The sequence below is a fragment of the Caretta caretta genome, chromosome 1 (genome assembly GCF_965140235.1).
Source record: "Caretta caretta isolate rCarCar2 chromosome 1, rCarCar1.hap1, whole genome shotgun sequence".
NCBI lineage: Eukaryota > Metazoa > Chordata > Testudines > Cheloniidae > Caretta > Caretta caretta.
The window spans coordinates 243,865,117-243,880,330 of record NC_134206.1 but is presented as its reverse complement, the minus strand read 5'-3'; the positions used below and the strand labels follow the sequence as shown (position 1 = coordinate 243,880,330).

The 15,214-nt window shown below is 42.5% G+C and overlaps 2 protein-coding genes across 18 annotated transcripts in view; one reads left to right on the top strand and one right to left on the bottom strand.

The window, feature by feature from the left end:
• The window catches only part of WNK1 (WNK lysine deficient protein kinase 1), a 171,945-nt gene extending 158,471 nt beyond the window's left edge, over positions 1-13,474 (top strand). For 6 of the 17 annotated variants that reach the window (XM_048828871.2, XM_048828831.2, XM_048828928.2 and 3 more), the window contains 6 exons: positions 2,647-2,841; positions 4,001-4,093; positions 6,786-6,827; positions 7,481-7,525; positions 9,842-10,029; positions 10,360-13,474. In XM_048828871.2, coding sequence (XP_048684828.2) covers positions 2,647-2,841; positions 4,001-4,093; positions 6,786-6,827; positions 7,481-7,525; positions 9,842-10,029; positions 10,360-10,674 — 878 coding nt within the window. In that variant the 3' untranslated portion in view covers positions 10,675-13,474. The remainder of the gene's footprint in view (positions 1-2,646; positions 2,842-4,000; positions 4,094-6,785; positions 6,828-7,480; positions 7,526-9,841; positions 10,030-10,359) is intronic. The other 11 variants (XM_075122443.1, XM_048828911.2, XM_048828920.2 and 8 more) reach the window with 8 other exon arrangements.
• Positions 7,669-15,214, bottom strand: part of RAD52 (RAD52 DNA repair protein) — a 47,291-nt gene continuing 39,745 nt past the window's right edge. The window contains exon 12 of the mRNA XM_075122499.1: positions 7,669-9,140. Within this exon, the coding sequence (XP_074978600.1) occupies positions 9,136-9,140 (5 nt within the window). The 3' untranslated portion in view covers positions 7,669-9,135. The remainder of the gene's footprint in view (positions 9,141-15,214) is intronic.

Below are 15,214 nucleotides of genomic sequence, written 5' to 3'. Positions count from 1 at the left end.
ATCGACAGCCCTAATTTTAAGATTAGAATTCAAATACATTGTCTTTCTTGGAAGAGCATTTTCAAAACCGTAGTTGCACTCTTAATTGATTTTTATAGGTATGCATTCTGTAGAGACCAGTCATAGTGCTTCTGCTGGCAAGAGCTGGGGATTCCAGTGTCAAAGGATGAATTCTAAAGCATAGGGAAACAGCCAGGCAAACTTATTTTTAGGAGGACCTCTTGATCCCTCCTGTTTAATTCCTGCTTGTTCTCGTCACATTTAAAGATGGACTTTCACAGTGGAGCTAAAGTTGCAGTAGACAACTGTACTTGGTGGTATTTCTGTTCCTTTGACTGCTGTTGCAGATGTCTTTTATTTTCTTTTAATAGGTGCTTAACAGCACAGCATCTCGTCTCGATGTTATAATCTCATTTTTGACATCAGTCTGCTGTGGAAGTGACTGCAGTGTCACAAATTAAGCATTTCATGTAATTACAGGATTAAATGAGGAAAAAGATGGATTATGAGGGAAGCCATTCTTATTAAAACACACAACAGTTTTCCTAACTAACAGTAGTCAGAGAAATAGGTCCATGAAAATCAAAGTTCCTTCCCCAGCACATGCGAAAATCCCTCTTAAAACCCCTTGAATGCCATTGAGCACATCAATATGGGAAGGCCAGCGTTGTGAATGGAAATATTTGTTGAAGTGGCTGTTATGTTCTGGCTGCAGAGTCCACAGGACACGGCAGGGCATGTATCTTCAGCAAGTGAATTTTCTTTCCACAAACTGCATCAGTGATCTTTGTGAAATGGGTTCGTGGTGCACCGAGCAATTTTAGCATTACTTGGCCTGCCTGTTAGTATCTCAGTACGAAGACTAAGGATTGAATGGAAGTTCAGTATCCATTGTCCATTTTACTGACAGAAGAGGTGCCTCCAGGTCAAGGTTGTAGTGCATTGGCAGGGTATTTTGGGAAAGCTTGCACTGTCTATATCTCTTTTGTGGATAAGTAGGATTTTTCAATCTCCAGTGCTGTCAGCTTCTCACATGATAACACCAAACTATTTTTTTTAAAAGATCAGATTTATAGATGACACTCCCAAAGACTTGTTTAAATATTTCACTATTCTAAGAATGAGATGCAAAAATCCCTGCTGTCATATCTTCTCTGGGGAGTGTTATGTGAGCGGTGTATTCTGATGTAAAGGGCTCACAGAACAGAAGATGAATCTCCATACCAATGAATGAGCTATGTCAGAGTTCCCTGCCCACTCTGAACTCTAGGGTACATATGTAGGGACCTGCATGAAAGACCCTCTAAGCTTATGTTCCACCAGCTTAGGTAAAAAACTTCCCCAAGGCACAAATTCCTTTCCTTGTCCTTGGACGGTATTGCTGCCACCACCAAGTGATTTAAACAAACATTCAGGGAGGGGCCACTTGGAGCCCTACCTCCTGCAAAATATCCCCCCAAACCCCTTCATCCCCTTTCCTGGGGAGGCTTGAGAATAATATATCAGTCAAGAGATTAACAAAGTGAGCACATACCAAATCCCTAGTTTTTAGGACACTTAAAATCAATCAGGTTCTTAAAGAAGAATTTTATAAAAAAAAAAAAGGAAAAGAATCACTCCTGCAAAATCAGGATGGAAGATAACTTTACAGGGTAAATAAAAAGATTGAAAACACAGAGGACTCCCCTCTGGACACTGCTTCCCAGTTACAAAACACAGGAATAAAACTTCCTCTTAATATAGGGAAAATTCACACACTAAAACAAAAGATAATCTAACACATTTCCTTGCTATTACTTACAATTTCTGTAATTTTAGATGTATCAGTTCAGGATCTTTTTAGGAGCTGGGTCTCTCTTTGTCCGGAGAGGGAACAAAACAAAAAGCACAAACAAAACCTCCCCCGCAGATTTGAAAGTACCTTCTTTCCCCCATTGGTCCTTCTGGTCAGGTGCCAACTAGGTTAATTGAACTGATGAACCCCTTACACATAAGTGATTCTGTACCTCTGGCCAGGAGGGATTTGATGTTACTGCATACATAAAGGTTGTTACCCTTCCCTTTATATTTATGACAAGCTAAAACTACTGTAAAGCAGTCTTTTTGCTTTCAAAACAAGATTCTCAGTAATAGACTGGCATCTGTCAAAGTAATGATACCTTTTCTCCTCATGCTCCGTCACCTGCACTGCTTAATTCTGCTCTTACGTGCAATGGATGAGCTATCTTGACACATAGTGAGGCAGAACAGGGCTGTAATTAGAGGCCTTTCTAAAAACCAGTTATTCCAAATTCCACTTCTGGCTCCTTTTTCAGCAATGGCAAAGTCACCTCTGTAGCCTTGGTAAGGCATGATAATCTAGATATAAGAATCCTTGTAAAAGGATAAAGGCCCTTTCCTTGGGTTTTCCTGCTGATCGTACAGTCTCAGCATTTCTCCCTTATCACTCCTACAAGTTCCTCCCAGTGATGGATTTTAGTTCTTATTTACTCACTGCAGATTTTTCCTGCTAAAACTCCCAAGCATTCATCAGCTCTAGACACACTTCCTTCTGTCCAATGGGAACAGTAGAAAAGCCTCTGAGGTGAAGTGGGGAAGCTGAATATCTATATTGTCCTGTGTCCTGATTCTTATTTCTTTTTATAGGTAACCTGTCTTCTCAGAGTGCCCCTTCAGTCTTGCCCCCCCAGCAGACCCTTCATCCTCCTGGAAACGTCCCAGAGACTGGACAAAACCATCTGTTACAGCCCCTTAAACCATCTCCTTCTAGTGAGAATCTCTACTCTGCCTTTACCAGTGATGGTGCTATTTCGGTACCAAGCCTTTCTGCACCAGGCCAAGGTAAGAACTTCTATGGAATTAATGCTAAGTCTTATACCAGGGAGTTCTCAGCCTCAAAATACAGTGGATTGACTTCAGGGTATGGCCTGTGCTTAGAGACTGATCAGGGTGTTAGTCTGTCTCTTTGTGAGGCCTAGCACACTATTTGCAGTTAGATTTCTAAGTTTTCAGGTTGGGAAAATTAGAGGTGAGGTAATAAAGGGGTAACATACTGCCCCTTCTGCTCTAATGGCAGCACTGAAAGGTTAGAAAAACCTGAAGAGGGTGAAAAAAACCCTTCAGAAAATGCAGCTAACTCTGCAGTTATATTGGCCAAAAAATTCTGGGGATAGGGATGTAAAATATGAGCACACAGTGGAAGGGGGTAGTTAATAGCACTCTTTTCCTTGTAGCCCTCAGACTGGGCTTTTATCCTTCTGCTAAGCTATTAGAGCTTTAACTAGTCTCTGGAAGGCTCTGCTTGGTATTAGGGGGCCTCCTTTCTTCCACTCATTAGGGATTGTTGGTCTATTTGTGTATTCCTTTATTCATTTCTGTGATTCACAATTGTTCGATTTTTCCCTATAAGCTATTTTACAAATATCTTATATTTGTAAATGTTCCCATGAGACTAGTTGAATGCAGCAGTGTCAAGAAGCTGCTGGTGTGTTTTGTCTGAATTACAGTTTGGAGTAAAATGTAGACATTGATAGAAAAAAAAGATCAACAAGCAAAAGAATGGAAGATGGAAAGCCGCTCCTTCAGAAACTTTTCATTCTGAGGATTCTCTTCCCCTTCTCCACTAACCTGTTTCGGAAATATTGGGGCTACTAATCTGTAACTTCCTGTGTCCTGAAGTTGTGCAGTGTCTTATGTAATTGAGAGAATGCCTTTGCCAGGATTTAGACTCACCTGTGGAGTGCAGCCTTATTCCTAATGGATTAGGTATTGGAAGGTAGCACTGTTTTAGTAAAAAAACAAACAAATTTGACCTAAGAGTGGAGGAAGAGTCCTTGTTCCTTGTACTGTGTACATATCCCCTACTCCATGTCTTGAGGCTTGTTCTTGTGTGCTGTGTTACTGCATTTCACCCATCCAACCTCAAGTTGCTAACATCTTGTAGTTGTGTTCTGTCTCTTCTCCTCTCCTTTCTCTGTTCTTCCCTCTTGTTTTATCACAGGCTGTGCGAAGTTTAACTGTGCATCTGAGCAGGTGACGTTCAAGCCTGGTGGCAGGAGGACCCGATTTCTGAGTACGCCCTGCTTGGCTCTTTGTGTGTAACACCTTTACTCCTTCGTCTTTGTTTTTTTTTTTCTGCTGCTTGGATCTGATGTCTCATGCAGCCCATTCTCTTCTGCCTCTTTGTATTCCCTCCACTTCATGGCTCTGCTTAACTGCTCTTAATACACCTTAGAAGTTTGGGTTCTCATGTTAAGTGTCCTGTTTAATATAGCCCTTAACAAGGGCCAAATAACTTAGATAAACTTTTAGGAAAACTTGTCTGTGGGAAATAGTGATCTTCAAGGAATTAGCAGAGAATATGGGGAGGGAATCACAAGGTATATGAATATATGGGCTTTTCCTTATGGTTTGACTTACGATTGTTACAGACAGTACTTGTTGACACCTGAAAGACTTCTGGGGAGAAAGTCTGCTTCTCCTCAGTAGCACTGACAAGGTGGCAGTGAGAGATGGCTGCCCATTCCAAATTATAGCAATGGGGGTATATGGTGTGTGCTGTCTTTCCTAATAGGACAAAGTAGCTGCCTTAATGAAAATGTTAAATTTGTATGGCTTCCTTCTACAACACATCTCCCTGTAGGGTGGGTAAATCTCTGCATGCTGTTCCCAGAAGTGCTCTGGGTAAATGCTGAGGTAATCAGAATTTCCTTTCTCATAATCACTGAGTAACTAGTGACTAAAACTGGCACTGTTTAAAGGTATTAGTCATGTGTGAAAGGAACACTAAGGCCAAATGATCACATTCCATATTAGTAGCCAAGGGAGCTGTGTTCAGAAAGGACTCTTCATATTGAGGACTGGAGCCGATTAAACATGCCATAGGTAGAGGGTTGTGGTGAGATGAAACTCCTCAAAACACCTCTTTCTTCCCACCCCACAAAAAATACTCCACATCCTTCTTATTTAAGGCCATTCCAGTTGTCCTAGCAAACTAGTTCAAGTTTAAAAGTGGAGGGGGCAGGGAGATAATAGGATGGGTTTTTGACCTATGAGCCTCAAACTTCTGATGTGGTTATTTGAAGTGTTTAAATGCATGGGCTAAGGCTTCAAAAACTATGCTTTTTTCCTGGGAGTGATACAAAATACCACTATGCTTCCAGTGTAGACAGGACCTTTGAATGCTGTGACACTCCTTCTCTTCTCCTCCTTCCCCCCCCACCCCCCACATCACTGGTACGTGAGAGCTGGAAGCCCTATGAAATGGTCTTCATTTGCCCCATTTCACACAACTTCCACAGACTTTCACATTTGTCCTCCTACAGCAAGCAGCAGCTCAGCTGGGCTAGGGATCTTTGTGGATGAACTCCAATGAACAAAGCAACAGTTACAGAGCAAGCCTTCTACAGAGACAGCTGCAATGGAACTGACTAAATTATCCTCTTTATATTGAGAGGAGGGTGAGAAGAGTTCTTAATTGTTGAGTTTTTCAGCAATACTTTAAACCCTGCCATAAACAAATTCCCAATATTGGGACTAAATGCACCATTAGTGCATAATTGCTTGTGTAACTTTTCTCCTCTCCCTGCTGCTTAGCCTCCAAACCACACAGCTTTAAAAGCTTTGAGCAGGTTGATTAAGGTATTGAAGGGATGTGTAAAGAATGTCCATTTGGATTTGCAAGTTTTATAGTTTCTTTTCCTGGAAGAAGTTAAATTCTTAGAAAATCTGGGAAAGCATATATTTTAGTCTTCCCTATGCCTTTTTTGGGAGGGTAATGTAAAGAACAGTAGGGGTGTCACTCTTTCACTCTCAGCCTCTGAGATTGGCATTGTGAGCTGGATGTACTCATCGTTACTGCTTTTTTACGTGTTAGTGTACCGCTAGCTTGTCACAACCTCAGTCCAGCTGTCAGTCCTCTTGAGGCAAACTATAAAGCCTCTCCTGAGAAGCAAGTACCATGCTGTGGTGGGATGGATTGTTTTCTCTTCTGAAATTTGACATTGGTGGATGGACTTTCTGAAAGGTTTATTGTAGCTGTCCTGTAAAAGTGGGTAATGCTTCCGATAGCGCAGCTTGGCTTGAATGCTCAGTTTGTTTACAGGTTGCTTGCTTCCTGGAATCTGATATGCTGCCTCAGCCACTTATGGAGGGTGGGGGAAAGACACCTAGTTAGAAACGGCAATGAAGAGGAAACAGTGCATTGATCAATAACATGCTTTTAACTATGCAGCTGGAGGAGCTGATTGGTACAGGCCTAGTAGGGGTATCTGTAACTGTTGCACTAACATTTTAGAAAAGATGCAAGGGGGATGTAGTAACAGATGGTGAGAGTACATGATCCACGCTTGGATCCTCTGAGTACCCCACAAATTCTCAGACCGATGAAAGCCATGAGGGACACTTCACCTTTCCAGATAGAGGTGGGAGATTTTTTTTTTTTTTTTGGCTGTTGCTCTTGTGGTAAACAGCCAGTGATTGAGATGTACCAGCTCTAAACATCAGCACATCCCTAACATTCTTAAGATACCACTAGATTTCAGAGAACTATTGGAGAACAAACATATTAGTCTCTTTTTGTGTGAGTACAAATGGTGAAACACTGTTTTGTGGTCTGGGTATTTCCATAGAACATCCCACTGGGCTCTCAATGTAACTGCAGCCAGTGGCAGTGTCCAGCTGTACAGTCTCCTCTTTCTCATTGGGCTTTGTGTGCTGTTTGCTGATATTAAACACTTCTCACTGTTTCTCTTATTTTAACAAATTACTCTTTCTTTGTGCTTCAGGGAAGATGGTGAAAAAAGTCTGTCCTTGCAACCAGCTCTGTAGTAATTATCTTATTTCTGTTATTTCTGGTCCCTGTTGATGAGGTTTCCCTCTGATCAGTGAAGCCTAACCTCTGTGAATCTGTCTCCAGCACAGCATCTGTCTCTGTCTCGGTTATCCCCTCTAACATGTGTTCCTTTGCTAACATGTTAATAGATTCTGGCTGCCTATTCATTTTTGCAGACTAGTGGGAAATTAACTGCTGCTCAGTACTGTAGAGGCTTGCAGGCCCTCAGCTTAGCTGTGGAACTCCTTGCTGATTGGTAATGATAGTGAACTGTGAAGTAGGATCAGTTGCACACAGCGCTGCTGAGGTGCTAAAATTACCCCTTTGTGCAGCAGGATTTGCTTGTAATGACTATGCTGAAGGGGTTTGCCTAGTCTTGTCTCCTGATTCCATTGCAGAGACTCCTTCAAGATCTTAAAGGGTAAGGATAAGCCATTAAATGGCTTCAACATGTGCCCCCAAAACAGGAATAGTTTAGATATGCCTAATCTAAGTGTGCTGGTATTATCTAAGATTATCTTTGAGGGTGGGTGCTCACGCTGGTTTCCAAGGGAGGAAATAAAAGGGGGCAGAGAATGAAAGCATGATGGAGTAATAGGCTGAGAGGAGAAGTCTGTTTTCATTTCAAATCCTTCATTATGTCACCAGACAAGAAACTGGGACGTTTGCTGTGGCTGAGCAGGACTGGAGAAGGTTGTTTCCATTGAATGCCATGAATCTAAGCACTCCCCTTTCAGACTCTTCTGGATGGCTCTAGATTTGGATTAGAGCAGAATAACCAACTTCTGAAATTTAAAATCCCTGAGAATGTTTAATAAGATGCTGTTGATAAGAAATGAGCCCTGTATTATTATTTATTAGTTCATGTTTTACAGCACAGGTTAATCCTACTCTGTCCCTGCTGTGAGGCTGAGACAGGTGCTCCTAAATTAACAAAATCACTTCGTAGACAACAGAAACTACTCAAAGGAAGCATTTCAAAATGTTTGTAAATCCCATTGCACATTTACAGAGGAATACGCACTCCGGTATCTCTTGACTAAATGTGCCTCTCTCTCCTAAACCTGTGTCTGTGGATTATCATGGATACATCAGGGTATGAGCTGTAATTCCAGACCAAAATGTAACTGGGTATACAATATATAAATGTATTGAGCAGGAGGGTGCAGATGACTGGCCATCAGGAAGGGGTTGAGAGGTGCTGTTCCTGCATGAACTCTTGACTATGGAATGTGGTGATCTTGCTGTCTGTTTTGGTACCTCCTCTTCAGTACCTTTTGCTTTGTCACTCTTGCCTGTTTATATGGGTTCCAACTTCACCCTTTCACTTGCTTTGCTGCCTTGTCAGATAATTGTTCCAGGTCTCTTTCATATTACACATGCTTGAAATTCTCATTGTTCGATCACATTTTCCTTAGCACACTACCCGGTATGGTCCTCTTACTCTGTTCCTTTTGAACTCCCACCACATATGTTTGTGAGAGGCCCTCTGTTCTCTTCCCCTTCATCTGTATTGCTGCATGGGGCTCCTTGCTCCTAATGATTACACCCCTATTATTAGGTACTATAGGTGGGGAGAGGGTTTCATGTTTTCTAGGCAGTGCTGGGAGAGGGGATAGCATTACTCACTCCAGTAGCACATTGCTCAGTTGCTACAGGTAATAAGTATGTTGTCTGTCTTTTTCAATATCGTAACAAGAGCCATTCCAGCCGAGATTTGGAGAGGTTGATGTTCTTTCCAGGTATGAGGGTCCTGAAGAGAGATGTCTAGGGAAGTGAGTAACAGAGAGCCACTTCATTTGTTTCAGTTGGTGGTTTTGGCTTCTAGCTTTGTTGAGTAGTGAGATGGTGATTTCGCTCATGAGGTTTTTGATGATTTTTGTCAGACATACCCGTTCAGCACACCTGGGTTATCCCAGATGCTGTCCCTGTTGTAACCTTAGTAGCAAGCCAGCGATAATTGTTGTGCAAGCCTCTTAACCCTGGTTGAGAGGCAGGTGTCCAAGGTATGCAGATACAGCACTGGTGAGCATCTTCCCTGTATTTTGAGGAAGAACGGTTCTTCTTTGAGTGCTGGACCCTATGTGCATTCCACTGGGGTAGACATGCACACCATGCGCCTGAGACTGGAGAGTTCTTGCGAGTAGTGTCCATTGAGTTGCACCTGTGCCTCAGCTCTCTTCATGATCTGCACCCTGTGTATAAGAGACTGGCAGACTGCCTGCCTGCCGCTCTGGTTCATTTTTACTGCTACAGGGCTGGAGCTGGAATCCTCCACAGTGTCCAGAGTTTCTCCTTTCTCTTCATCCTGTAAATATATTCAAAGTTACATTATTCTTAGGGTTTTTTTAAGTGTTTTTGAGAGTTATATTTAGCTAGTGTTTAGAATCCCCACCCTGGGGAAGCTTCTTGGCATGGGACGGGCTTACACCCAGACCTCTGCCTTTCATCCAGATGTTCTCTTCACGTAATCTGGGTTTCTGGTACATTCGGCATCCTGTGGAGTGGAGCTCATTGGGTTACAGAGCAGCCAACCTGTACTGCTGCTTACTCGGCGTTCTGTATCATATGGGCAGAGTTGGAAATGAACTGGGCGCAAACAGTAGCTGCTACTTACTCGTTTTTTAAAAAATGTGGTGCCAGGGGAAGGAAGCATTTGTTCATCACGAGTACTGCCGCTTAATATGAAACCCAGTCTTCCCTCCTCCCTCATTGCCAAAAGAGGAGCCTGGTGTGGGCAGCAGCCGCTCAATTCCTACACAGCTGCTGCTTGCAGCACTTCTTGGAAAACACACACATCTACAAAATACCTTTCTAATCTGAGAGACTAGCTAAATGAGGCCTTGTAAATTCCCCCTTCAACATGTCCAAGAATCGAAATGTAGAATTCATGTGCATGGCTTTTTAACTCTTGCTCCGTACTGTTCCACCATTGTCATGGTTCCTAAACTTCGTAGAAAACTAGCTGTAACCTGGCTCTTGATTCTGCTGTTGTCTTTGTACTTTTAGGGACCAGCAGCACTACCACAGTTGGGGGTACAGTGAACAGCCAGGCACCCCAATCTCAGCCTCCTGCCATAACTTCCAGCCGGAAGGGGACTTTCACAGATGACCTGCACAAGTTGGTAGACAACTGGGCCCGTGATGCTATGAACCTCTCAGGAAGGAGAGGTGGCAAGGGGCATAGCAACTATGAGGTAAGAGATTTCTCCCCTTTATTTCCCTCTTGAACATGCATGGATGGAGAGCTGTCACTGCTAACATAACTCGTTGTCTCAGTGTCAAAACACATATAAAGAAGAGTTTCCATGTAGCCAGGCCAAACTAGGGCTCTAGGAGGGAATGAGCCATAGCTTACATGTGGAAGGCTCCTACCACCTGTTCTGTCAGGCTCTAGAGCGAGGAAGATCATGGTATCTTTTGAGAAGCACCCATTTAACTCAGTTACATGGAAGGGGCTGTGGATGGAGGGGAACTGCTTCAGCCACACTTAAGTAACTTCTCTTTGGGGCTGGGTTTTCTTTCAGGGCCCTGGAATGGCAAGAAAGTTCTCAGCACCAGGCCAGCTATGTATTTCTATGTCGTCCTCCCTGGGTGCTACACCTATCTCTGCAGCATCAGCTACCTCTCTAGGTCACTTCACAAAGGCTATGTGCCCTCCACAGCAGTATGGTTACCCAACAGCGCCCTTTGCAGCTCCCTGGAGTGGGACAGGTAGTCCAGCACAACAACCCCTTGGTCAATTCCAGCCTGTAGGAGCTGCCTCTTTGCAAAGCTTCAACATCAGCAACTTGCAGAAATCCATCAGCAACCCCCCAGGCTCCAACCTGCGGACCACTTAGCCAGACCCAGACTCTGCTGTGTAGAACTTGGGACAGGAGATGGGGAGGGAATTAGGGCCCTGTATCAACTACTAGTGCTGCACTGAACTGGCTATTTCTGCCAGAATGGGAATGAGCTTCCCTTTTCCAACCATTGCTGTCAGCTCTCGGTAAGGAGAGTTTCCCCATTTCTGAAGGGGGAGGAGGGTGATGGGCATGAACACTCCTGCTCTTGTATAAGATGAGCAATGAAGATAGAAGTCACTGGATCAATGTGCTCTAACTGTAAAAGTACTTCGGTTTGAGTCTGAATCCACATGTGCTGAGATGGGAGAGTTTAGTCTTAGCATGAGGTTTTAACACACTTCTCATCTTCTCTGAAGAATCAAGGTCAGGAGAGAAGCTATCCAAATCTCCCTCTTCTCCCCAAACAATCATCCTTACCTCCTGAGTGGTAAGGCACATAAATGGACTTGCAGTGCAGCCCATGCTTGAGAGATAGGTCATTACTGCTTTAAGTAAAAGATATTAACAGCTTTGACTGCAGCATTAGAGCAATTTAAATTGTTTAAAAATAAATTTTAAAAAGTTCCCTGCGGACATGTACTTACCATCAGTTTTGATGTGGAAACACTGTGATATATAAATGTTGTTGGACAACAGTAGTTTAAAAATGAGTGGAAAATAGAGGGTTAAAAAAAGTTAAAAAGAAAAAATGGAAAAAAAGCTAGCTATATCCTATACTTATTGGAGACACTTTAACTTTTTCCTTTGTATTTTCATTGTATTAGATAAATGTGAATGTAAAATTGTATAAATTAATGTACTTGAATACTTGTCTGTTCTCCCAGTATGCTTGCTGGATATTTTAGTGCCTTGGACTTTTATTGCTTCTGCAGTTAGCATCACTTCCTCAGCAGGTCCCAGCTGGTCAGAGCAAGTTAAGGGAAGAATGGACTATTCTGTACCTAGTGACTGAGATACCAAAGGGTTAACTATATATAAAATCAGTTACAGTATGACTATATATATTATGTTAAATTGTGTATATATATAGTCACACTGTAACTTGGATAGGATAGGTGTTGGAAGGAGGGAGAGCCATTGAGGCTGAGGTTGGAACAGAGCTTTGGGTGGTGGGGAAACCTGTCCATGTTGACAGAGTAAGCAGTTGATGGCACAATGCTAGTGTAACAAGGGGTGATAGGCAGAAGTGATGGAGGGGGAAGAGGAAGCTCAAGTGAAACTAACAGATACTTCCTAGAGCCTTAAGAAGGCTGGATCAGAACAGAGGATGGGAAGAAAGTGCATATTTTGGAAAAGTTCAACTTTAATGGTGTTTTGACTATTAAGCTGTGACATGGAAAGTGGCTAGGTGAGGGTGTGTATGGAGGTGGAGCCATTACCCTTAGGGGGATGGAGTTATCTGCTGGGATTGCTTTTCTTACCCTTTTTTTATCCATTCGTGCTAGGAGTAGACTTTCCTGGTGCGATGTCCATTGCCGGCAATGGATGCACTCGAAACAGCCGGCATCAAGGAATTCCCTGTTTTAAGCATGCAGAGGACTTACGATTTTGTTCACTCTAAAGAATTTAAACTGGTACCAGGACCATAACTAACTGTGCCATCTTTTAGTAGCTGTATTGTACCTTCTACTTCTCAACTCATTTTCCCTTTTTCATACTGAAAAATACTGGTTCCCTGTTCAATGTAATAATACTGCAATCAACCAGTATTACTCTGTAGTGCTGCAACAAGCTGTGAAGGGTCAAAGTACTGCTTCCTGGTATTTGGGAGTAGCTCAGTGGTGTCCTGGAAGTGTCTGCACCAAGGAAATCTTACTCACATGAATTTTCTGTGAGCACTGCTCCCTTGTTGGGGGGTCTTACTAGGGAATTTATACTTTCTGTGGATGTTTTGCTCCTGTCTCTAAAAACAAATGCACAAGATGTGTTTCTTTCCCTTCACCTGGTTTTGATGTTTACAGCAGCTTTGTCAGCCAGGTTACCACTGGCATATATAGGGTGGAAATGAAGAGTCTGAGGTTGGAGACTAGTGGCAAGGTGGCTGGGTTCTAACAGTTTCTCAGTAGATTTTTTTTTTTAAAAAAATTCTTGGCAAATAACACAGGCGCTATAGAACCACAGAATGAGAGAAAAGATCTCACCGTTGTGTATGTGTGGTTGGAAGAGAATGTCTGCTGGTAAAATGAATCAGAAAGCCTCTGCTTTCTGGTTAAAATGACTGGAGAGGAGGCTCCTGAATACACCAAGTATGGGTAGGGAAAACAATGCTCTGTGTAATGGAGTAATTGTACGGCTGAAGCAGTAACAGGAGTCGGGCAACACTTCGTGGCAGAAGAACTGATCGGCTGAATGCAGCACATCGTTATTTAATTATTTTGATTTAATAGTTTGAGGTCGGTTTTTCACTTAATGTTATGCAAGAAGTGGTTTTATTTACCATTGATTTCCCTCCTGTGGATGAAATAACTGAAGTCTAGAGGAATAAACTAATGCTACTGAACTGTTAAATTATTTTGTGTTAATATTACACTTTGAGTACCTTTTTTCCACAAATCTGTTTCTGAATTACAAATGTTTTCTTTACATTATTTAACAATGTACACTGTAAAAAACAAAAATACACACAAATAAAATGAATTCAAACGTTAGGCTTCTGTGGCCGTAGTTAATTGTATGTTTTGCACTAAATCCAGGCATTGCGCTTCTTGTACGATTGCGCTTTGTGCTGCAGTTTGTTACCTTTGTAGAATATTTAATGAAATCATTCAAATAAACCAAACCTGCTTTTGTTGAACTGTGGGTTTTCATTTTCAGCTGGTTCCCACTTCTCCTTTCTCCTGTCACCTGGAGTATTTATTTAGCTGTAGATGGGCTCCTGTTACCTCGCCATTAGGGCAGTTTGCCACAGGAAAGTACTAAAACCCACTCTGAGACTAAACCTCTCAAAAGCAGTGATCAGTAATACTATCTGCCCTTTAACTGACCAAAGATTCTCCAAGTAGTATGGAACAATAAGTAGACACAGAAAATAGTTTCCACAAAATCTGAGTAAACTTTGAGGGGGCAAAGGCTAATTCATTTTTTTGACCTGCAGCAATGAGAATCTCTCTCCTGGTGTGGTTTTCTTAGGTTATACTCATTCATAACTTTTGAGAACTGGCAACTTTCCCAGTTTTCTGTAAATTGGATACTAGCTAATATCTAAAGGTTTTATGTTGCCTCTTGGTATTTCTATACCAAAGAGGAGTCTATATCTGCTGAAAAGAGGTTTTTCCCACATGCTCAGGGTCTAACTGATCCACCAAATTTAGTCAGGAAGGAATTTTCCCCGGGTCAGACTGGCAGAGATCCTGGGGGGCTTTTTGCCTTCCTCTGCAGCATGGGGCATGGGTCACTTGCAGATTCAAACTAGTGCAAAGGGTGGATTCTCTGTAACTTGGAAGTCTTTAAAACCAGGATTTGTGGACTTCAGTAACTTGGTTAGAGGTCTGTTATAGAAGTGGGTAGGTGAGGTTGTGTGGCTTGCAATGTGCAAGTGGTCAGACTAAATGATCATGATGGTCCCTTTTGACCTTAAAGTCTATGAATCTGAAAAATCTCCTTTCGGCAGTTGTTTTTGCTCTTCTTTCTCTGCTGTGCCCCTCCCCATCCTTCTCCCTAGAAACAGGATGTGCTTTCAGCAATGGGGAGAGAGGAAACTTACTGGAACAGAGCCCGGAATGATTCTATACCAAAAACTTCTGGCTACTGCCAAAAGGCATATGCTTTTTTTTCTTGTTCAAGGAGCCATTGTGGGAGCTAAGCTGACAATATGCTGACTCATTCGCAGTCTCACTGCAGTCGTCCTTGAGGCCCTGAGTTAGGTGGGCATTTCAGTGACTTGATCCAGAAGAGGCGTGGTTAATCAAGATTTGTCTTGTGGAGCGACTTTGGTTCTGGAAAGCTTTGGCTTTCTAAATATTCGTTTTTAACCATTAGTGTATTTCTTTTTAAAACTGCTTCTGTTTTGATTCATACCACCTCAAACTGTGGTCGTGTAAGAACTCAAATCAAGTAAGTGGAAGTCTTGTGAATACGTGCTGAAAGTCCTGTGAGGAGCAAGGTGTACAGGTAGTTCAGTGAGATGGGACACTTCCCTCCATATCTGCATCACAACACTGCCCCTGTATTGTGCCCAGGGTCAGACCACAGTTGCAGGAGCCTGGTCCTTACTCTGTTGAACTGCTATGACCACAATATTCCTTGGCTAATCTTGCGCTGCCTACATGTACCCTCTGCAAGTTCCCTTTCTAACAAAAGTGCTGTCTTATTTCAACAGTGTGGGTGTATGAACTCACTATTGTCAAATACTGAGATTTTTTCGTTATTGATAGGCATTCTCCTCCCAGAACTGTGGTGATCCCAGAAAGGCTGCAGTAGTGAACTGCTAAATAAGACTGGTCAACTTCAGCTGTACTTGGAGGGTTTTATGAATTCTCTGTAGACATACTGCTAACTACAAAAGCTCCAGAATTAGCTGAATTTTCTAGGAAGA